Here is a 21,260-nt window from a genome sequence, read left to right as displayed (position 1 = left end):
TACAGCGATTGCAACCGGTAAATGACTCATGATATTATCACAGTCGTTAATATAGAAAATTACATCATTTTGAGTACAGAAGGTACTTCCCCCCTCGACATATAGTTGAACAATTTAAGTAAAAACTTGATAATTGAGTGGTAAAGAGATTATTTATTCTTAATGACTTTGTTGCCTTGTATTCGTACAACGAAAAAAGTTTTGAAAATTTAAATTTATTTAGAATAATATCGTGTGTTTTTAGTTTTTGTTTTATCGTTATTCGAAATACAGTATAAGTATAATAATTAAATATTCTCTGTCTTCATAATAAATCCTTAAACATCACATGAAAAGTTTTTCTTGTTGTTGGGTTTTCATTTATAATTTTTTTTTATTTCGTTTTAAATACTTTCTATACTTTCTTTAGTATCATTTGGTTTCGAAAATTTGAATATCTTTCGTTTGTTTCGTCATCGCTTAGCCTAGGAAAAAACGAATCTAGTCCACAAAAGTTATAGACTTAGATCAAGACCTGTTTATAAATTTCGTTTATACATATATATATAGATATATATATATAATAACTTAATAATAGTAAGTACCATATGTTGTGGTTTGGTTGAGGGCTTTGGTATCTTATCTTTGGGTTGGGATCTCGGTTGTAAATATATGTAAATACAGAATTTTCATTTGGTTTAAGACGATTTCTCACTTTGTGTTCTTTTCTTATCCTTTTTTTTTTGGTTGTATATAACTCCCCAGCCTTGCCTTGAAGAAATAGCATTTGCGATATTTTGGTGTAGAGGTCTGTATATATATATATATATATATATCCTTTATCTATGTTAAGTATATATCGTTTGCATTTTCGTTAAGTTTTCTGTGTTCTGTTTACGTTTTCGTTCGGTTTGAGAGTGTGCAACTGTAAATTGTAGGTACTTATTAACTAACTACAAACACAACACACATGTCGCCACGCCATGTAAAATTTCTGAGGGGGGTTTTATCTTCCAAATTTTGGTGGCTGAAAAAATCCATCAAAATGCTAAATGTTCTAACTAAGTTTCCTTGGGTTCTCCTTCTTCACTTTCTTTGTTTTTAAGTTTTAGTTTTTTTGGCATTATCTAAGAGAGGTCAAGAGTGTTTTTTTGCTTTTTGGTTTTGCGTTTTTGGAAAACGTTGATTTGGCCTTAAACTTCTTGGTAGATTTGTTAGCTTCGGTTGGGTTCTGTTTATAGTGTGAGTGTCTGTGAGCCAGAGTTGTGTTTACAATATTAACTAAACAATTTTACTGAATATTTAGGGAAGTAATTGAAGGGGCTAAGGGTGAGTGTCATAATGTTCACTTTTCATAGAGTTAAAGTACTCTTAATGACAGTTAAGCTTTCATTTATATAAGAATAATAACAAAAGACTAAAGAAAAGGGAATCTATAACTTTACAACTTATTAAACCAAATAACTATCTAATTAAATCCCTATCCATTACCAACAACTCTGGTTTGTGTTTGTATCGAGTGTATGGTTTGAGTTTTTGTGTAAAAAGGTACATGATAAGATTGTTTCACGACTCATCACTCCCGAGCTGGCTTGACTTTTAGACTCCAACTCTACGTCACCTGATTGGCATCCCCCACATTTCCCGCGAAGGCAGAGACCGAGGCCGAGGACATCGTAGAAGCTGTGGTGGATGCCTGGACAGCTGCCACCGTGGTCTGCTCCTGACTCCAGGGATGCACCATATCATAGTATTTGCGGTAATCATAGTCAAACAGCTCGAAGTCGATGCGATATATCTTGAGCAATTGGTCCAACGTTGAGCGATCGAGATCGGCGAAATAGCGCTCGACCAGGACCTCTGATTTAACGCCACTACGCGCCTGGTTGCCGATCTTGCGCTGCTTTCGCTGAGGCAACTTTCCCAGCCCCAGGAGAAGGGATTCCAATCCTGCCTGACGGATAATAAACTCCGAATCGCGCTGGAATGTCTCCGTCTTGCCAATGATGGTGAAGTTAACACTGCAGGGCGTACAGAAGCTATAGACTGGCGCCCAGTGCTCGTCGAATTTCTTGCCCGCTGCATGCTCAGCGATCAGGAAGCGCACGAACTCTTCAAAGGTGGGTCCACATCTGGGCCATGGTCCGCCCAGCTCTCGTTTTCTATAGCGATGCACGATCTTGGTACCCAGAGCCTTGTAGAAGGTGTTCTTATTGCCCTCCAGTTTGTTGCGATAGGCGCTCAGGATCCGCTCGAAGGGATCACGCACAAATAGGAAGGACAATGCACTGGGCAGCAGCTCCATTAGCTCAGCGAGTTCCGGGCGAGGAAAACGCTTGCGGGCCAGTTCCAGCGGCTGTGTCTCCGTTCGCTGCAGATACTTCACATCGTAGCCAGCTAAGGGAATAAACAACAATTAAAGATAAGTAAATGTATTTTTTAAACTTTAATAATGCTAAGTTATTCCCTTAACCGATCAATTATTTAACTACTGGTGCTTATAAAGAATGTTCAGATATACATTAATCGAGAGTAAGGTGCAGATAATAATCTAGATTTTATAAAAAGGCTTTACATATTTATAAAAGCAAACGTCAGTGCTGTAATTTTCTATAAATTGTTATTGATATAGAAGAAGGGTGGGAGATTAGCAACAGAAATAATAGGTCCTAAAACAAAACACAAACCTGAATCAAATCTGAATTGTTTACAATGTACTTAACTCTCGATTAGCTAGCTTCTAAATCTATATTAGTATCTTAAAGGACAAATTCAAAAGCAAATTCCATGCTCTTTATTAAAAAGATGTATTCCTGAGATACATACCAAGTATATTAAAGTAATACATCCATGTACTGCTGGCTGCCTTGAAGACATTACACCTGAAAAAAACACAACAAATAAAATAGTTAATAACAAGTAAATAAACTATCTTCGGTAAGCCGAAGTTTATATACACTTGCAGTTAGCAACTTCATTTAAGGATCGAATCGCAAATCGATCATAACTAAGAATAAATATATATTTGACGATATTTATAGATATTTTTACATGAACATTTTTTCGAAAAATCAAAATTTCAAAATCTTATAACTAAGCTAAAAACGCAGGTTAATAAAACTGCATACTCCATTTAAAATGTGCATTTTTGGCCGATATTTGCAAATTTTAATGATGTAACCCCTTTCTTAATTTGCAAAAAATGGGAAATTTCTGAAAAAAAAAATTTTTCAGCCGGATATAGCTGAAAAGATTTCCCTGTTGATGCTGACCAAGAATATATATGCTTTATATGGTCGGAAATGATTCCTTCACTGCTTTATAAGCTTCAGCCGGATATAGCTGAAAAGATTTCCCTGTTGATGCTGACCAAGAATATATATGCTTTATATGGTCGGAAATGATTCCTTCACTGCTTTATAAGCTTTTGACTGAAGTTATAATACCCTGCAAGGGTATAAAACGCTCTGACAAAAGCTCTGATTAAATCGAATAATAATTATTCATAATATTAACAATTAATTTCCACTAACCAAACAAGATTGTTGTGGCCCGGCGAGACGAAGAATTCCCAGGGATTCGGTGGGTACTTTTCCTGCAGCTTATAGCGATCGCAGACGGCGGCCAGGTGTTCGCTCCTGCGCTGCAATTCCTTCTCAGTGCGACTGTGCAGCTCCTCGGAGTACTCGTAGACGGGATTCAAAGTGCTCACCGGCAGCGGTGGAGGAGGCACTGCCACCGAAGGTGATGAGTTGCCGCTGGAACTGGCATTGCCGGCGGTCCCCTTGCCCTGCTGCTTGATCAGCAATCGCTGACGCTGCAATTGCTGACGCTTGAGCTTCAGCTGTTGCTTCGAGGGCTCCGATTCCGCCTCCAATTCGGCAGCTGTGGCCCGTTCCCGATGCTCGTAGGCATTGAGGGATTCGCGGAAGAGGAAGGCAAAGTAGCAGAGACCCACAAGGACACAGGCACCTATCTTTAGATAGGTCTGCAGTCGTCTTCCATAGCGCAGGCGGATGAGCATTGTATCGGGAGTACTTCTACCACGACGTCCTATGGCGAGCTCTCTGCATGTTCCACGGATGTGACAGGAGATTCTGAAGTGAGTTCAAATATATAGAATTAATAATTATGATATAGATAATTAATTAGCTAAAATTTCTTTCTTTTTTCCTTAGGTCGACATGGCGTATACTTAACGCTCCTTCAAAGCAAAAGCATGTTTTCCACCCCCAAAAGCAACTCCTAAACTTCCTTTTTTGGCGCTTTCGCCACTTGTTGGTGTGTATACACACACACACTCGGCGACACACATTCCGACTCTTGGCAAACTACGTCATAGCCGCACACAGACACCCAAACTAGGACACTTGAGCGAAAAGTAAAAAAAAACACAACTGAACTGGCAACAAACACACTCGAAAAGTAGGACGTCATCCTTAAGCGTCAACACTTGCCACTGCAGTTGTTGCCGTTTGCTGTTGCACGAGTAGTTGCCCCCATCGAGGAGGTGGGGGATCATTTGCTGGCCGGACTGGGAATTGGCCGCTGATACATATCTGTTTTGCTGGCACGAAAGCTGTAAAGTATTCACAGCACCTCTGAGACCACTTGACGGGGGCAGTTATAGCTGCTGCCCAGGACGACCCTCGTTGTCGCCAGGACAACTAGTTAAGCCATATGTTCTGGGGAAAGTAATTAGCGCGATGGATAACTCACTCACTTGGCAGCGCGACGGGCGTTTTTAATTTGAATTCCTATTTTTTCGTTGACTTCCTGCGCGTGTATATACAGCACTGAAAGCCTATGGCGCCCGCTCCACGCTCCCCTGCTCCTCCTCCTGCTCCGGCTCTGTTACGTGTTGCGTTTGGCTTGGGGGCTCCTGCTGCCTGCTCCGCTTCTGCCGTGCTGCTCACGGCGGCCACTCGCTCTCAACTGCCAGTCGGCGGCTGCTTGCTGCTCCTGTGTTCCGACTCAGCTCCTCGAAAGCCGACAATCCAGACAGTGCGCCTGCGCAGAGAGAGAGCTGTCAGAGTTATCCTGGCACAGCGGCAATGTTGTTAGCTGGCCACCGGGTGAAATCACAGGATGTTCCGGGGATTTAATGTGATCATCATCAGTGGAGGCAGACCAATTTCCAATTGCAATTTCCTAAAATATGATAAGTGAAAAGAGAAATGGTAAATTAAACATTTTTCAAAAAAATTTGTATTAATGCAAACGCAACTCTTTATCCTTTGGTATCTCTGTGCTTTAGTTAACATACTATACATAGGGAGCATTAAATAAAATATATAATATAATAATAATAATTTTAAATTCTAAGTATTTCAAAAAAAAAGAAAGGAAGTCAAAGTTTGTATTCACTTGCAGCTTACATTGGGAGCAGGAATCCCAATTTAAAAATTATCATAGCCTGGCCAAAAATCCATTAATTTCATTTCGGATAGCTGTCCCATGTTGTTTTTTGTTAGGTTTTTAAATCTGCATACTCAATTTAAAAATTTAAAAAAAAAAATCAAATTTTTGACAATTTTTGAAAATTTTAACGATGTAACCCCTTATCTTTTTTTTTTGCAAAAATGGAAAAAATTTCAAATTTCAATTTTTTATGGCTAGTTTCACTCCCCTGTTGATGCTGATCAAGAATATATATGATTTATGGGGTCCGAAAATGGGTCCTTCACATTTTTTCAAGCTTTTGAATAAAATTATGGTACCCTGAAAAGGTATAAAAATTATAAGTAAAACTATATTAAGTTGGATGTGATTACTTGGTTACCTGAAGACAATTCTAGAGAATTAAAAAGATCTTAACTCAGTTTTAATCCACGTTCTCTTTTTTTCTGTTGAGGTATTAAGCAGTGATGTTCCTTTAAGTCTGCCTCCATATCTCTGCTCAGATGCCGCACTCTTACCTTTTTTGGCTATTAACTTTTAAATTGCTTTGGTATCTTATAAATCTTCCTTGAACTTTTAAAAAAGATTATAATCCTGAAATGCTGATGAATCCTGGTCTTTGCTGGTATCCTGATCGAATTGTAGCTTCCTGTCGTAACCTTTTTAAAGAAAACCCTCATTTGCTGTTTTAATACTGGGGATGCCTGTTAAAAGAGAAAAACCTAAATATTATAAATAAAAATTTTAAAATGAAATGATTCCCAAAATACTTCCTTACCTAGAAAAAAAAAACACTTTTGTTTTATTTTTTGTGTATATTAAATCTTTGTATTTTTTCCTTTTCTATAAATATTTTACTTTAAAGTACAAACAAATTATTAATAATAAACTTCTAATACTACGTTTTTAAGACACTTTCGTTTTTTGTTGTTGTTGTTGTTCATCTTGTGTGGTTTGTTTTTTTTATACTCTTTCATTTTGCATTTGCATTTAAATATATATATTATTTTGTTGTGTGAGTGTTTGCTGTTTCTGAAGCGCTATATAAATGATTTATACGTTATTATACAACATTTCCATTAACTTTGCTGAGTGTTTTATAAATCGGGCTTATTGCAGTTGCTCTCTGTTGTTGTTGTGAGTTGGTTGTGTGTGAGTGGTTGTTGTAGCGGTCCGAAAAAGTGTGATTTAAACAAGGTTTACTAAATATGCTTCAATTTTCGACACTGGCTGGATTATGGATTATGGATTCCGGGTTCTATATACGTTTATCGGTACTATATGGTACTATATGCAAGTTATGCTAGGGGCTTACATTTTGCTTTTGTTTTTTTTTCATGCCTTGCTTTAAAGTAAACATGTACAAAGTATCAAAAGAACTATTTTATGTAGCAATCATACAATATATATAAGATAATAATAATATTGAACAATATATATATATATGCGTGTGAAGAAATATATATATAATGTTGTTTTTGTTTTGTGTTTTTGTCTAGCGCTTTGCCTTGCTTTGCTTCAATTACTTTACTCTTTGTTTTCCCCTATTTGTTCAAATAACATTTAGCAAAAATAGAGCCTGCCTTATATACAATACAACTTTTATTTTTGTTTTTTGTGTGTGTGTGGTTGGTTCTCCTTCACGATATTTTCATTTACTTTTTGCAAAATATATAACATTATATACGGTTTGTTTCTGTACTTTGTATATATATAATATATATATATATAATATGTTCCTTTCCATTCACGACAAATACTAGGCGACTGATTCTCAATATTCTCCACTCTTTCCCCGATCTCATTTTGTATCTTCTTTTTTTTTTAGGTTTTCTTGTGTTTTTCATTTTTTTCTGGTTGGTGCTTGGCCTTTTTACACTTTTGACTAACTTATTGCATAGGTTTCGGGTTTCCATGTGCATATATATATATAATATATATGGATGTATATATTGTTGGTAAAGAATTCGCTTTAAGATTACTGTGTGTCCTTAGGCTAGAGCATTTAAAACTAAAAAACAAATTTTTCGAAACAACGCAAGCTTACGGAAACTATATATAGGCTATAGATATATCTGTATATGTACTGTTTATATTCATATTTTATAAGATTACAAAAAAGGTTATATAAAACCTAAAAAATAAGGGTGCACGTTAACTGCTCTGATCTGCTCGATCCAATGGATCAGCTTTTACTTTTATTTCTATATAATTAAAGACTTTCGACTTGACGCAGCGCGTTAAAAGTAGGACAAACTAGGGATGTAAATATATATATATCGAGGGAAAATTTTAAATATCGAAACATGTTGCTTTTAAACTTTTAAAAATCGATATTGAGAAAAAATAGAAAAAAGTTGTATATAGGTTGTCTTTTTTACCGATTGTTTGATTTATCGTTAAAATATTTAAATATTTTCTGCCATCCCTAGGACAAATTAAGACTAAAAATGGGGTGTTCATGGGTTGCATTTATATAAAAAATGAAAGAAAAAGTATGTACAAGTGGAAATCCGATTTAGAAATTAAATTATGCCTGGTTGAGGGAGAGAGAGAGAGTGGGTGTGTGGTATGTTTCAGCCAACTACTTTGCCTAGTTTTTAGTTTATTCTACATGTTAGAGTTTAGGGGAGCTTCTCGAATACGTTAACGTTTACTCAACTAATTTGTTCAATTTTCCTCTTTTCTGAGCTATACATTAAATTGCCTGTTTCACTTGACTAGCAGATCATTTCCAATGGTTACATTTGGGCGAGCAGTGGCGGTGCCAGAGATGAGAGATATATAATAGGTTCGAAAAATAAAGTGTAAATGAAGTTTAAGCGGCGCTTGCATCCGTCTGTCTGTGGGTGAGTGTGTGTGTCTGGGTGTGATGTTGCTCGCTATGAGACGCAACATTATTGCAACTTGTGGCTACCACTAACTATACAAAAGATCCTCAATCGGAAACTAAGAAGCTAAGAACTACAAACGAAAGCGTTCGGTATCAGTATCAGTATCAGTGCGTGTGATATATATACAAGTAGCCGGCGATCGTCCGATCGTCATTTTCCTATGCCAGCTGGGGCGAGCTGCTATTGGCGGAGCGCTGCTCATCCGCCGTTGTTTCGCTGGCAAACTCCTGAAAGCTCAAGCCCAGATCGTTGTTGAGCTGCACAATATTTAGCATGTCGCCGGCATCGCGCCAAGTTTGCTGCTGCTGATGAAGATGAGGTTTTCTTACCAATCCACCGCCACTGCCGCCGCCGCTGTCGTCGTCCTCCTCGCTGAGTATATTGTTCAGACACAGGTTGAACTCATCGTAATCGACAAAATTGCCACAGTCCAGGGCCGTGGCATTGGCCAACTCCGGCATCAGTACCTCATCCACGTCGGCGGCACTGCTGCTGCTATGGTAGGACAGCAAGTGATCGGCTTCCTCCATGTAGCCACCGGCTGCTCGTGCCAGATTCTCATACTCGGTCGCCTCTTCACCGTCCTCGTCCTGCGCCTGGGCTAAAGGAAAGCTGCTGCTGCTGCTGCTGTGGTTGATATCCAGCTGTTGCTGCTGCAGCTGCTGCTGATGCGGCTGCTGTTGCTGTTCAAAGTCTTCAAATAGCTCCAGCAGATCGTCTTCGTGCGCATCGCTCGGATGGTTCAAGCCTTTAGCCAAGGCGCAAAACTCTGGTCACTTGTAGTCACGCGACGTTCTTCTCCGTCGTCCCTCGGTCAACATGGACTCGCCAATGACTATGGAAGATAATGAATCTCATTAGAAGATAAGGTATTATAAGGTATTTAAAAACTCACCTGCACTGCGCGTCTTCCGCCTGGCCTCGGCCACGCTCTCTATACTGCCAGCATTGGCGTTCGCTCCACCTACAGCTGCTGCCTTGCCTGGTGTTCCCTTGGGTTCTGCCGCAGCGGCGGCGGCTGCAGCAGCTGCTGCTGCATTACTGCGACTGTAAATGATTTTATTGGCGGCAGCACTGGCACGCACGCTTCGCCGAGTGCCGATCTTCTCATCCGTCGGCGAAGTGGCGGAGTTTACATTGTTGTTAGTGGCTGGGTTGGTGGTGCTACTCGCCGCTGCAGCTGTGGCACCTCGGGTCGCATGGACTACGCTGGTGCTGCCGCCGCCAATGCTGTTGTTTTGACTGGTGACCACCACAGCTCCGCCTGGCGTTGTTGTGGGGGCCACTGAAATGGGCACACTGGGATTGCTGTTGGCGTTGTGATTGCTGCTGGCGGCAGTGGGATTTCCGGCGGTTGGCGCTTGAGCCTTGCCCGTTCTGGGTGTACCTGGTGGCGGGGCGGTGGCATTCAAACCCAAGTTGTTAGAGGTTTCTAGGGGAAGAACAAGGAAAAGGGTATATTATTATTGTTATAAAGATCTAGGTAAAAGTATAAATTGCTTCATCAAATTGCTTCATCAGCTGGCAATAGAACAACGACACCCCTTTGGGACCTCAACCCTCAACGAACAATATGCAAAGCACCTGGCTATTATGATAAACATTCTGCTAGAGTCTAGGCTTTGGCTAGACTCCAACCTTTTGGGTCAAAGTCCAACTTACTGTGCTGCTGCTGATGTTGTTGCTGCTGCTGCTGCTGGGCATTGCGTCGCGTCACGTGCTTCTCCACGGCCGCTGCTGCTGCTGCCGCATCGACTGCCTCCACCAGGGCCTGCTTGGAGTTGCGCACCTTGCCGGCCACCTCGATCAGCGGTTCATCCGAATCGGATGACTCAATCTCCATCTTCTTGGGCAAAACGTTTGCAGCAGCGGTGTCAGCTTCTCCTACATTGTTGGCAGACACGGTGATGCCGCTTCCACTGCTCACACGGGGTCGCTTCATGTTGCTATCGCCCAAGTCGGAGGCATCGTTACTGCTGCCGCATTCGGACTCCTGCCTTCGCCTCTTGTTGTTGTTGTTGTTGTTATGATTGGGTGTTGGCGTTAAAACCCGAGGGCTGGCGGTGGAGGATGCGCGGGATAAGCTCTTGACTGTGCTGGGTGTGCTGCTTGTTGTAGCTGCCGCTGTAGCAGTGGCTGCGGTGGGATCGGGACTAGCTTTAGGTGCATCCAAAGGACTCTCCAAACGACTACTGGCTCGGGTTCTAACCCTCGGCGTCTCTCCGTCCACTTGTGCTGGTATCTCAATTGAAATGGGTTGCAGAGAGGAGGCAGTGGGCTCGTTGGTCTGCGGCCTCTCCTGTACCTTCTCCTGCTCCTGCTTGAGTTCCCCTGCTTTTGGCTCCGTCTTTACCTCCACTTTGGGTTCCACTTTGACTGCCGTTACTGTTGGCTTATTCGCTGGATCCTTCTTGATGGTCAGTAGCGGTGGCATCTCCTCTAGCTTCACCTTCACCTCAGTGGTCTTGACCGCCGGCTGCTTGCTCTCTGTGAGCTTCTTGATGAGATCATCGTGTTCGAGTATATGGTGTTCGCCATTCAACTTAACGCTGCCTAAGCTACTTGTCTTCGTGATTGTTGTGGCCGCCACCGTCGCCGTGGCCACAGTGGCCACTGTTGCCGCCGGTAGCGAGTTCTCCAGACTGTTGAGGAACGCCGTCCCACTGCTGGCATTGGCGCTGGTCTCCTTTATCATCGACGACACAATGTCCTCGAGATCCTCGGGAAAATCACCCTCCATCTTGGCCAGTGCCTTCTCAATCTCATCGTCTGCCTGTTGTTTCTGTTGCTGTTGCAGAGATACCACTCCTCCAATGGTCGCAGGAGTTCCAACTGCAGCAGAGGCACCCGAAGCTGGCGTCGAGCTGGGCGCAATCACTGACGTTGTCACAGTCATAGCTGTCGTAGTTGTGCTCGACTGTGACTGCGGCTGCTGCTGCTGCTGCACCAAGGTTCCCGCCTTGCTCACCTGAATGGGACTGCTGGAGGAGAGCTGATGGGGACTCTTCTCGGACAGAGCATCCATCGACTCGATGCCGCTATCTTCGCCACCTCCGTTATTGCCGTGACCGGGTGTCCCGCTTCCATTGCTGGCCGGTGAGTTCCTCAGGGTGTTGGGCAAAGCGGCTGGCGATGATGAAGAGGTGGTACTGATTGACGAGGATGTGGAGGAGGTTGAAAGAGAGGCAGTAGCAGAGACGGACGCAGATGCGGAGGAGGCGACAACCACCACGGCACTGTTGACTGTGGTCATGGGCGGCATGGCCACTGGCAACTTTCTATCACAGATCAGCTGAGTCGTTTGCGTGGTGCCGGTCGACGTCGGAGCTAGTGTTGCCGTTGCCACTGCTGACTGAGATGGGACTATGCTCGGAGCCTGCTCAGCTGTGACCTGTGGCGTGATCTTTGTGATCTCCACACGCTTCAGGGTCGTCGCACTGGGCAACATGGTTACGGCCGCCGCCAGTTGTCGCTGCTGTTGCTGCTGCTGTTGTTGCTGCTGCTGTTGCTGCTGCTGCTGTTGTTGTTGCTGCTGCTGCTGCTGTTGCTTCTGCAGCTGCAGCTGTTGCACGGCTGTGATGTATGGCGGCGGCTTATGGTTTTTTGTCATCGGCTTGCCACCCACAATGGGTGTGATGGTGGCCGCAGTCTTGATCGGATTCTTCATCGTTAGCAGCCGATTGTTGTTGTTGCCACTGTTGGCATTATTGTTATTGTTGTTGCTGTTGATGGCACTCAGGGTTATGCTGCTTGGCAACGAGGTGGCTATCTTGCTCAGCTGCTGCTGCTGCAGAGTGGTGGTTGTGGGCGTGGTCCCCGTATTCGTGGAGCCTACAATTAGCTGAGGATCAGTGAGAGATTGTTGGGCCTGGGCCTGGGCCTGAGCCTGCGCCTTGTGCGCCGCCTCCACAATCGCACTGATCGTCAGTCCGTTTTTGCCCGCCACAATTGTGGTGGTCTTGGTGGTGGTAGCTGCTCCCGTCATCGCTTGCGGTGCCACTGTTGCCGTCGTCTTCTGTATCAGAATAGGCAATCCGTTGACATGCGGCGGCGGCGTTAGCTTGGCTTGCTTGTTATCACCGCCATCCAGAAGCAGTTGCTGCGGCGGCTGATCACTGTAGCTGCGTTTCAACTGACGGTCATCCCCGATGGCTGCCTCCTGGTTCTGTCCACTCTTCTTTCGATCCTTCCGCGTGTTCTTGACGACAACATGGTTCTTGCCACGCAATCGGATCTGTAGGGGCGGCACACGCGGCTCGTTGAGACCAGGAACAGGCTGTGCTTGCTGCTGTTGTTGGAAGTTCGTATAGACCGAATGATGTTGTTGTGTCTGCTGAACAGACTGCTGTTGCTGCTGTTGTTGCTGCTGTTGCTGAATCTGAGTTGGTTGCTGCACCTGCTGCTGAATCTGAGCTTGTTGTGTCAGTGGCTGCTGCTGCTGCGTGGGCAACGTGAGAAGTTGTGTCTGCAGTGGCAATTGTTGCATGTGGTTGTTTGCAACCATGGGTGACTGCTGCTGCTGTTGCTGATTCACTATAATCTGCCCTTCGTATCCCGCCCCCGCTGCCGGCACCGTGTCCACCTTGTCCAGCTTCAGTCGCAGCTTGATCTTTTCCTCGGCCGCCTTCGTCTTGGCATTACCCTTCGCACGCTCTCGCTTCGGCTTCGGCGTCGCAGGATCCTTGGCCTTACGCTCCTTGACCCCTTGTTGTAGCTTCTCCCGAAGAAGATTTGGCTTGGCCTTCTTATTTGCTGCTCCTCCGGCAGCTCCTGCATTGCCGCTGGTCATCGATTGGGGCGAGTTTAAGCCAATCAGCGGAGAACTGTTGCTAGAACGTGGCGAATTCTCTCCGGCAAGCAAGTTGGCGTGGTTTGCCTTCGAGACAGGCGTCTTTCTGGCCCTGCTCGACGCTGCTGATTTATTGGAGGCCAAGGAGTCCCGTGACCTCTCCTGGTCGCTGCTAATGCCCATCGGCAGCTGCTGCGCCGAATTCGAGTCCTCCTCGGAGAAGAGATTGTTGGGCAGGGACATGTCGTTGGCCGGATTAAAGTTAAAGTTGCCCAGGCCACTGCTGGACATGCCGCCGCTGGTGCGGAATGGCATCTGTGCTGTTTCCTGTTCGGCCTCGGTGTCACTGTCATCGCTAGCCATGGGCTCCATGTCGCCGGTGTGTGGATTTATAATGAATTGCTTTTGGGGCGGCCTTTGCTGGTGTTGCACTTGCAACTGCTGCTGCTGTTGGCGTTGCACCATCTGTAGCTGTTGTTGTTGTTGCTGCTGCTGCTGTTGTAGTTGCATCTGCCTCTGCATTTGCTGCTGGTTTTGGCGCTGCTGCAACTGAGCAGGAATTTGCAGTTGCTGTCTCTGCTGCTGTTGCTGTTGCATTATCATTTGCTGCTGCATCTGCTGTTGCTGCTGCTGTTGTTGCTGTTGGAAAGGCATTTGCAGCATTTGTTGTGTCTGCATCACCGTTTGCTGCTGCTGCTGTTGTTCCATTGGCGCTTCCTGCAGCGTGCTGAGTGCGTCACCCACATCCATGCCCACCGCCGATAGATTGTCCTCGATCAGATCCAGGTCCAGGTCCTTTGCATCCTGCAGGAGCGATTCGAGCTCGTTTTTATCTTCAAGACTGAGCGTCGAGTCCAGATCACAGTTGAGAGTAGGCAACAGGGCGTCCAGGTCGTTGGTAGTGAGGGCATCCAGCACGGACAGCGATATCAGAGAATCCACCTGACCCTGAGCCTGGCCCGTAGTCTGTTGCTGTTGTTGTCCCTGCATTGGCAGTTGCTGCTGCTGCGTCGGCTGCGGCGGAGGCGGCAGTTGTTGCTGCGCCTGTGGCTGCTGCTGCTGTTGTTGTTGACCCGGCAGGTTGACTTGCTGCTGCTGCTGCTGAAGATTGTACTGCATCTGGTAGCGCGTGAACTCCTGGAAACTGCTTTTGGTGGCCGAATCCATAGGCTTATTGATACCGGCGAGTGGCCAGCGCGAGTTGGCTGCCGCCTGGTTGTAGTCCGGCGGCGGCGCTGCAGGTACATGGTGAGCGGTAAGCTCGCTGGGTGCGGATGATCCCGGCGCAGGGGCAGGCGACATCATTTGCGTTTGCTGTTGCTGTGCCATCAGCGGACTGTGCATCGAATGGTGACTGGAGGCGGGCGAAAGTGCGGGTCCCAGGGGTGATGCTCCGCTCATAAACTGTTGCTGCTGCTGCGGTGAGGCCTGTGGCATTTGCAGGCTCATCATGCGCTGCTGCTGCGGATGAGGTGGCGGTGGCGCCAAAGGCAGTCCGCCAGGCCGCAGTTGCTGTTGTTGCTGTCTCAGCTGTTGCTGCTGCTGTTGCAAGGGACTCATGCCCATGTTATTGAAGCAATCTGTCGGGCAAAAGCAAGCAAATTAATACGGACTCCTTACGAATAGAGACAGAGCTAAGACACTTACCAGGCGCAGGCTGAAATTGCTGCTGCTGCTGTTGCTGCTGCGGTGACATGAATCGCAGCTGCTGCTGTTGTTGTTGCTGCTGCTGTCGTTGCAATTGTTGCTGACGCAAGGCCACGGCCTGCGGAGACATTTGCTGCTGCTGAAAGCGATGCGGGGGAGGAGCCTGCTGCTGCTGCGGTTGCTGCTGCTGAGTATACAAATGATTGCCATTGCCGCTGGGACTGAGCATAGCCTGCTGCTGTTGCTGCTGCATACTCCGCATCACTACGGGCGGCGGGCAAGGAGGAGCCGGCGCCGCCTGAGGCGTTGTTGGGGAGGAAGGCACCACTGGACTCAGCACATCGCCCATGAGGAAATCACTGGGCGTCGCCGGACCGGAGGAACGCATCGGGGAGTTCATCATCTGCGCTCCACTCGGACTCATACCGATCAGCGGCGACTGCTGCTGTTGCTGCTGCGGAGACTTGAGCTGGTTCGGATTCGACATGGCATTGCCGTCGTTCTGCAGTAGATTCACCAGCAGCGGCGACGATATGGCAATGTTATTGCTGCCCGTCGACGTGGCCGTGGGCAGCGGGTGCGGCTGATGCGGATGGGGTTGCTGCGTATGCGCGAGTTGATGTTGATGCGGATGAGGATGGGGCAGGGGGCTGGAGACGGGCACAATCGCAGGCTTGGCACTTGCACCCGCTATGGCAATGGATGAACTGCCGCTGGCAGCTGCGGTATTCGCAGCGGCCCCCGTGGCAACTCCCAATCCCGGATATGGCGGCGGTGGTGGCTGGATGAATTGAGATTTGCTGCCTGGCGCCGTCGCCGACGTCGTCGTCGTTGGCGTTGTCGGTGTAAGTTCGCCATTCTGTGACGTCTGCGGCGAATTCTTCAGCACCTTTAGCGTCACGTTGGGCGGCGGTGGCGGACCCAGGCCGCCCGCCTCCCGACCTTGCAGAACTCGCGCCTGCCGCATGCTCTCAAAGGGAAAGTCTCGCGGCACACCCGCCGTTCCAGAAGGCGAGGGCAGCAGCAACGGCACCTTCCCCTCCATCGGGCACACCGTGTTGGGGGATTTGAACACCGGCGGCGTTTGCTGAGCTCCCGGAACCTGCTGCTGCTGCTGAAGCTGGAGCTGCTGCTGTTGTTGCGGAGGCATCTTTTGCAGAGCCGCTCTCCTTTGCTGGAGTGAGATTGCATCGTTGGAAACATTCTGCGGCAGTTGCACAATCCGCTGCTGCTGCTGTTGTTGCATGTAGGCGGAGGCCGCCTTGCTGGTGCTGGGGCCATCGAAACCCGAGGTCAGAGCCACCAGACTACCCTTGTTGCCGGAAGACGAGCCAGCCGCCTCAAGTGTCTCGTTTACATTATCTGAGGGCAGGGTAAGGAGTCGGTTATAGAGGAAGAAAGAAGATTATGACAGAGAACTCACCCTTGGTTATCTTAATATCTTGTCCTCCAACTTTCAAAGTTATCACAGAATCGCCCTCGAACTGCACGGACTGAATGTTGAGGGCGCGCAGCTCGGGATTGCCCTCGGCGGCCAGTTGGCGCAGCCGTTGCGCTGCATCCCAGGGGAGCGACACCAATATCCGCACCAGTGACGGTTCAAGCTGCTGCAATGGCCCAAAAACGTTGGTCATTTCGCAATTTTAAGGCATTTAATTAACATTTAAGGAGCCCGCAAGAAGAGGAAGAATAGCTAGTGAAATTGTCTAAAGATGAGACACATTTTATCGATATATCGAAACTATCTACAGCTGCTGCAGCCCTGGCGTACACACACACACAAACGCACCGAGTAGTTTATTGGAAAGCACATTGATACAGCTAAACAACTCATTTAACATTATTAAAACTAGTCGTAGTTTAAACTGGAGGATATAAGCTTTGCCCGCCTTATAGGTTTTGTCTGTTTTTAATCCCATTTTCCTGTTTTGGGCGGCTGCCTCTGGGCTCTGTGTGTTGCGTGCGTGAGCGAGATGGCTATAGGGGACTCATTGGAAATTCCAACAACAATTTGTTCAACACAGGCAATAATCTATGCGTTCAGCTTGAAGCAGCCAAAAATTAAGTAACCATAGCGCTTTTCAGCTGACTGCATTTCCACGCGCGGCAAGTGGATAGTGTGTTGGGGGGTTGGGGGTGCCCACAGGTTGCATTTTCACATGCGTGCGTGCGTTTTCATATGCCTTTTTTTTGTTATCGATACCCCGACGTCGTCGCCATTTTTCTTCTTGGCCTCTTGGAAGGGTGTGCGCGAGTGTGTGTGACTGTGTGGCCAGAGAGTGTGCCTGTGTTTGTGTGAGTGTGGCAGAGGGAAAAGGTAACCAAAATACTTGCCCAGAATTCAGGCGGGGGGTAACAAAGGGGCGGGTCGATTAATAAAATCACAAAAATGGAACAAGAAAAGAAACACACAGTTGATGAATGCATGCATGTTTGAAATGGGTAACTGATGCTGTTTTTGTTGCTCGTGTTGTGGTTTTGGTGGGAGAGAGATTGCGTGGGTGACGCAAGTGTTCAATGGGTGACCGCCGACCCTTCAACCCCCCGCCGCAATCACACTCCAAGCCCCCCACCACACTCCCACGCTTCGTGGATGGGACGTGAAGTGCAATAATCGCAGATCAGCTGTTCGGCAGAAAAACGTCGAGAAAGGGCAAGAAAAGGGCCACCGAGAAAAGCGCGACTTAACAACTAACTCACCTGTTTAAGTGGCATATCATCACACGACAATCGCACGCGTCGTAGATTTAATTGGTAGAACGCTGCTCAATTCTCGCATTTAGCTTTTATGTCCCCGCCGCTCGGGGAAATCGGTGGCAGATGATTCAGGTGGCGTCCTTTGCGTTTAAACAATTGCATGTTTGCATTACACACGAGATTATTTGTATTTTTCGGGAATGGAATTGTTTTCGATCCGATCCGACGATATGGGATCCACCGTACATGTATTTGTATGTGCACCTGGGCTCACTCGCTAGTTTTTAACCTCTGCGACTTTGTTTTTGGGCATTTTCCACCGCTGTCACTTTTTTCTATTTCCTTTACTTTTTTTTTTTAGTAGTAGCCTCACTAACACTCTTGCACACACGGGCACACACCACACACACACAGTGACAACGTGCGGGGCGCGGGCAGGGCTCCGCTGCTGCTGCTTTGCTTATTCGGATACGGATTTTCCTGCGTCACTTTTCAGGCGCTCTTGTTGCCACAAATCGCGCTTCCCCGCTGGCTGTACATTGTTCAGGGGCTAATTAATAGGGCTCTCGCACTTATTGCGCCCTCACTGTTCTCCATTTCACGCACAGCAGCCCAATAATATTGCTTTTCACAGGCGCTCGAAAATTTTTCTCGCATTTGGGCAGCCAATTCGGGGCATAATTTCACACGGTTCGCGGGCGCTGAAACACTCGGTCGACGCACTCGGTTGTGGCGGAAGGTTCGCGGTTGATTTTCAGCCTATTGCTGTCGCTGGGGCGATGTGTTTTTCCTGTTTATTTTGTACAAAAAACTTTGAAATTCCACGAACAATTACAATAACAACCGCCATTTGCATTCAGTGGTAGCCATTTTTATTTTCCAGCCGGTGTTGCCAGTCGGTCGCGTGCGGTAATATACTAAATTTTGCCGTATTCACTTTTTCCAGGGCTGCCTGATCGCTGGTGTTGACCAACACAGGTCCAAATTGCGAACTCTGGTAGCGCTGGTTATTGAGAGTTTCAAATATATTTATTGGGCATTTATTTGGGCTTTCCTTCACATTTCGCCGAACATAAAAAAATGGAAAATTCACTTAAGAAATTTTAACAGATACGTGAGAAACTGGAGAGGAACCACATTCAATGCGATATCTGACAAAGTCTGGCAACAACTTTTATTGATATTTTAGCGTTGTGCCCGCATGTATGAATAGTATCGCATACATTTCAATATTTTTGGTATCGATATCGACTACTTCGATGTTTTTTCGATCTACTCATCCCTAAGACACAAATTATTTTCTGCAAATGTGAGTACATAACTTTACCTTTTTAAACAATTTGCAATCTTGTTCGGGAATAATACAAGTACTTATTCAAGTTTAGTTAAGCCCCTAGAGATACTTGATAAGTGCTGACGGCAATCCTACGCTTAGCCCTGCTCTAAGTCAACCCCCTTCAAGCACCTTACGTAACTGCTGCAATTCTCACATCATTTTTCGATTTTTCCCACAGCAGCGACATGGCCAACACTCCAGCAACCTCCAGCAGCTCCGGACCCGTGCTCCGCGGCCTCCACAACGCCTCCATCAAGCGCAACCTGGCGATCTCCCTTGGCCTGACTGCCATCGTGACTGTTGCCTTCAAGCTCTTCGTCAACGATCCCAAGAAGGCCGCCTATGCCGACTTCTACTCGTAATTATTGTTGTCCTATGGTCTAAAAATCTTATACTGATGGTTTGCCTTGCAGGAAGTACGATGCTAACAAGTCCTTCGAGCGCATGAAGGCTGCCGGCCGTTTCCAGTCCTGCTAGGAACCCCAAGCACCATGTAGTCTAAGTCAAAAGATGTTGCTAGAACAAGTGTTACGCTTCTGTATTGAAAACTAAATAGATTTCAGTCTACGTATGTGCACGAAGCTGTTTTAATGTTGACTGAATTCTACAAATAGCAGGGGAATCCGCTGAGAAGATTTTATTGTGGAATATGTATAATGTGAGGATTTATTTGCTTGCAACGTAAAATTCGAAATTCTTACTTCAAAAATTGGTTTTTTTAATTGGTTTATTCCCTTATTTTACGACTTATAATCGAAGTTCAAGGCTTTGTTGATATATTAGTCCTATGAAATTACCATGAATTGAAACAGCGTAGACTTTATTATTAATTTCTTTATTTTTTTATGCGATATTTACAAACTTAGAAATAATGTACATAACAAACACAAAACTGCGCCACGCAAATCATCAGTTATGTTGATGATTTGTTTGGTTCGGTAAACACATCTAAAACCTAATGGCAAAGTCCTTGTAGTCCAGTCGGCTGAGGTTGCCTTGGTTTCGGATTTCGCAACGCTCGATTTGGCAGCCGGGAGAACCTTCGTTGGACAGCCAGGTGATCCTGCGGAATGGATATCTTAAAATGATAGCTCTGAGATCTCGGCAGTACCCACATTTTGTCCACCTCCTCCTTGGGACCCTGCATTTTGCCGACAATGGTGCCCTGCTTGCTGTTCTTTACCCATCCCGTGATGCCCGCCTTGGTGCAGCGATCCCGGGTATCTTTCGTGAGATTCAGGCCTGACGGATGATCATCAGAGTGATATATATGCTCATATTATATTATTTAGTCTAGCGAAAGTGGAATGGGGCGTGAAACCAAGTCAAGGACAGGTGGGGGACCCAAAGTAACTAGCTAGCCAGCTACTGTGGGTTTTATTTTTAGCCCTAGGAAACTAGTTGCCTTGGGTTCTAGACCCATGCTCCTTGATCCTCAAACTGTTCGCACCTTGTACATGACCGTAGACCTCGAACTCCAGCGTCACCAGCAGCCGGATGTCAGGAATGCCCATTTCGATTACCAAATGCTAACTTTTGGTTATGTAAATTTCACTGAAACTTTTTTAACTTTCTTTTGTTTAGTTTTTTATCACTTATATTTTGATTATTGCCTATGTGGAGGAGGGTTAATAATTTTCCCAGACACTGGAATCCTTATTTAAATTTAAACTATTCGTTTTCGAACGGAAAATTCGCGGCGCTCGCGATTTGGATATTCAGCAAACCGTCGCAAAATTCAAACTAAAATGCCAAGTTCCTACAAATTGGCGCTCCGCTAGCATATCAATTGCTTTCTATTTTGCGTTTTCGATTTGTATTTGCGTATTTATTTTAGCCGTCCGATGCATTCTGTCTCTTGCTATTAGTTGTTGCTACTGCTTCTCTCGCTTTTCTTGTTATTTTTTTAAATATAAAAATAAAGAAAGAAAGGAATGATATACGAATCTTATGGTTTTTCAAGTATCCCATTTGTGGATGCACTACAATAAGGTTTTTTTTAAGGACATTGGCCGGATCGATCAACTATAACATATAGCTGCCATAGGAACGATCAAAAAAATTTTACAAAACACAATATAATTGCTCAAGTTTTTATCATATTTTTATCTAATTTAAGATAACGATATGTTGTTATTTTTTATAATTTCGGTTTTAATTTTGTTAAGATCGGACGACTATATTATAAAGTTGCCATAGCAACGATCGGAAAATTTTTACAATACACTATATAATTATTCCAGTTTTTATCATATTTTTATCTAATTTAAGATAACAATATTTTGTATTATTCTATAATTTCAGTATTAATTTTATTAAGATCGGACGACTATATCATATAGCTGGCATAGAAACGATCGTTAAATGTATGTCGCTCCCGCTCTGTGCATCTCTAGAGATTTCTTTCCCTCTATGTTTCTTTAGCTCCAGAGACAGCTCTTACTCCCTTGCTCTCTCGCTCTCTCCCGCTCTAACTTTCTTTGCTCTCCTTACTCGGAGACTATAAACACGGTCACTG

The 21,260-nt window shown here is 45.5% G+C and overlaps 5 protein-coding genes across 8 annotated transcripts; 1 reads left to right on the top strand and 4 right to left on the bottom strand.

Annotated features, from left to right (window-relative positions):
* Window positions 1-133: 133 nt before the first annotated feature.
* Window positions 134-5,219, bottom strand: LOC110187385 (carbohydrate sulfotransferase 11). 2 transcript variants are annotated; one of them, XM_086832506.1, is made up of 4 exons: window positions 4,699-5,219; window positions 3,513-4,076; window positions 2,806-2,861; window positions 134-2,376 (listed from the first exon to the last, which is right to left on the bottom strand). In XM_086832506.1, the coding sequence occupies exons 2-4, from the start codon at window positions 4,001-4,003 to the stop codon at window positions 1,592-1,594; spliced, it is 1,332 nt and encodes a 443-aa protein (XP_086688632.1). In that variant the 5' UTR covers window positions 4,004-4,076; window positions 4,699-5,219; the 3' UTR covers window positions 134-1,591. The 2 variants fall into 2 exon arrangements, with proteins under 2 accessions (XP_086688632.1, XP_020812435.2); XM_020956776.2 differs by having other exon boundaries at window positions 4,703-5,219.
* Window positions 5,220-6,174: 955 nt separating this feature from the next.
* Window positions 6,175-8,803, bottom strand: LOC147643663 (uncharacterized). Its single transcript, XM_086832505.1, has one exon. The coding sequence runs from the start codon at window positions 8,801-8,803 to the stop codon at window positions 8,432-8,434; it is 372 nt and encodes a 123-aa protein (XP_086688631.1). The 3' UTR covers window positions 6,175-8,431.
* Ncoa6 (Nuclear receptor coactivator 6) lies at window positions 6,175-18,332 on the bottom strand. 2 transcript variants are annotated; one of them, XM_020956769.2, is made up of 6 exons: window positions 17,410-18,332; window positions 16,133-16,316; window positions 14,710-16,071; window positions 9,936-14,642; window positions 9,169-9,705; window positions 6,175-9,108 (listed from the first exon to the last, which is right to left on the bottom strand). In XM_020956769.2, exons 1-6 carry the CDS (start codon window positions 17,422-17,424, stop codon window positions 9,047-9,049), a joined length of 6,867 nt encoding a protein of 2,288 aa, XP_020812428.2. In that variant the 5' UTR covers window positions 17,425-18,332; the 3' UTR covers window positions 6,175-9,046. The 2 variants fall into 2 exon arrangements, with proteins under 2 accessions (XP_020812428.2, XP_086688630.1); XM_086832504.1 differs by lacking the exon at window positions 17,410-18,332 and having other exon boundaries at window positions 16,133-16,343.
* Window positions 18,333-18,664: 332 nt separating this feature from the next.
* cype (cytochrome c oxidase subunit cyclope) lies at window positions 18,665-19,319 on the top strand. Of its 2 annotated transcripts, none has more exons than XM_020956780.2 (3): window positions 18,665-18,715; window positions 18,921-19,100; window positions 19,156-19,319. In XM_020956780.2, the coding sequence occupies exons 2-3, from the start codon at window positions 18,928-18,930 to the stop codon at window positions 19,217-19,219; spliced, it is 237 nt and encodes a 78-aa protein (XP_020812439.1). In that variant the 5' UTR covers window positions 18,665-18,715; window positions 18,921-18,927; the 3' UTR covers window positions 19,220-19,319. The 2 variants fall into 2 exon arrangements, with proteins under 2 accessions (XP_020812439.1, XP_020812440.1); XM_020956781.2 differs by having other exon boundaries at window positions 18,665-18,773.
* A 242-nt stretch (window positions 19,320-19,561) lies between these two features.
* On the bottom strand, window positions 19,562-20,621 carry LOC110177657 (acylphosphatase-2). Its single transcript, XM_020944469.2, has 3 exons — window positions 20,193-20,621; window positions 19,858-19,984; window positions 19,562-19,805 (listed from the first exon to the last, which is right to left on the bottom strand). Exons 1-3 carry the CDS (start codon window positions 20,254-20,256, stop codon window positions 19,691-19,693), a joined length of 306 nt encoding a protein of 101 aa, XP_020800128.2. The 5' UTR covers window positions 20,257-20,621; the 3' UTR covers window positions 19,562-19,690.
* Window positions 20,622-21,260: the final 639 nt, after the last annotated feature.

Source organism: Drosophila serrata, unplaced genomic scaffold (genome assembly GCF_035046125.1).
Source record: "Drosophila serrata isolate PLE 108 unplaced genomic scaffold, ASM3504612v1 contig_249, whole genome shotgun sequence".
NCBI classification, from domain to species: Eukaryota; Metazoa; Arthropoda; class Insecta; order Diptera; family Drosophilidae; genus Drosophila; species Drosophila serrata.
The sequence above is the reverse complement of the archived record's forward strand: the minus strand, read 5'-3'. Positions and strand labels throughout refer to the sequence as shown.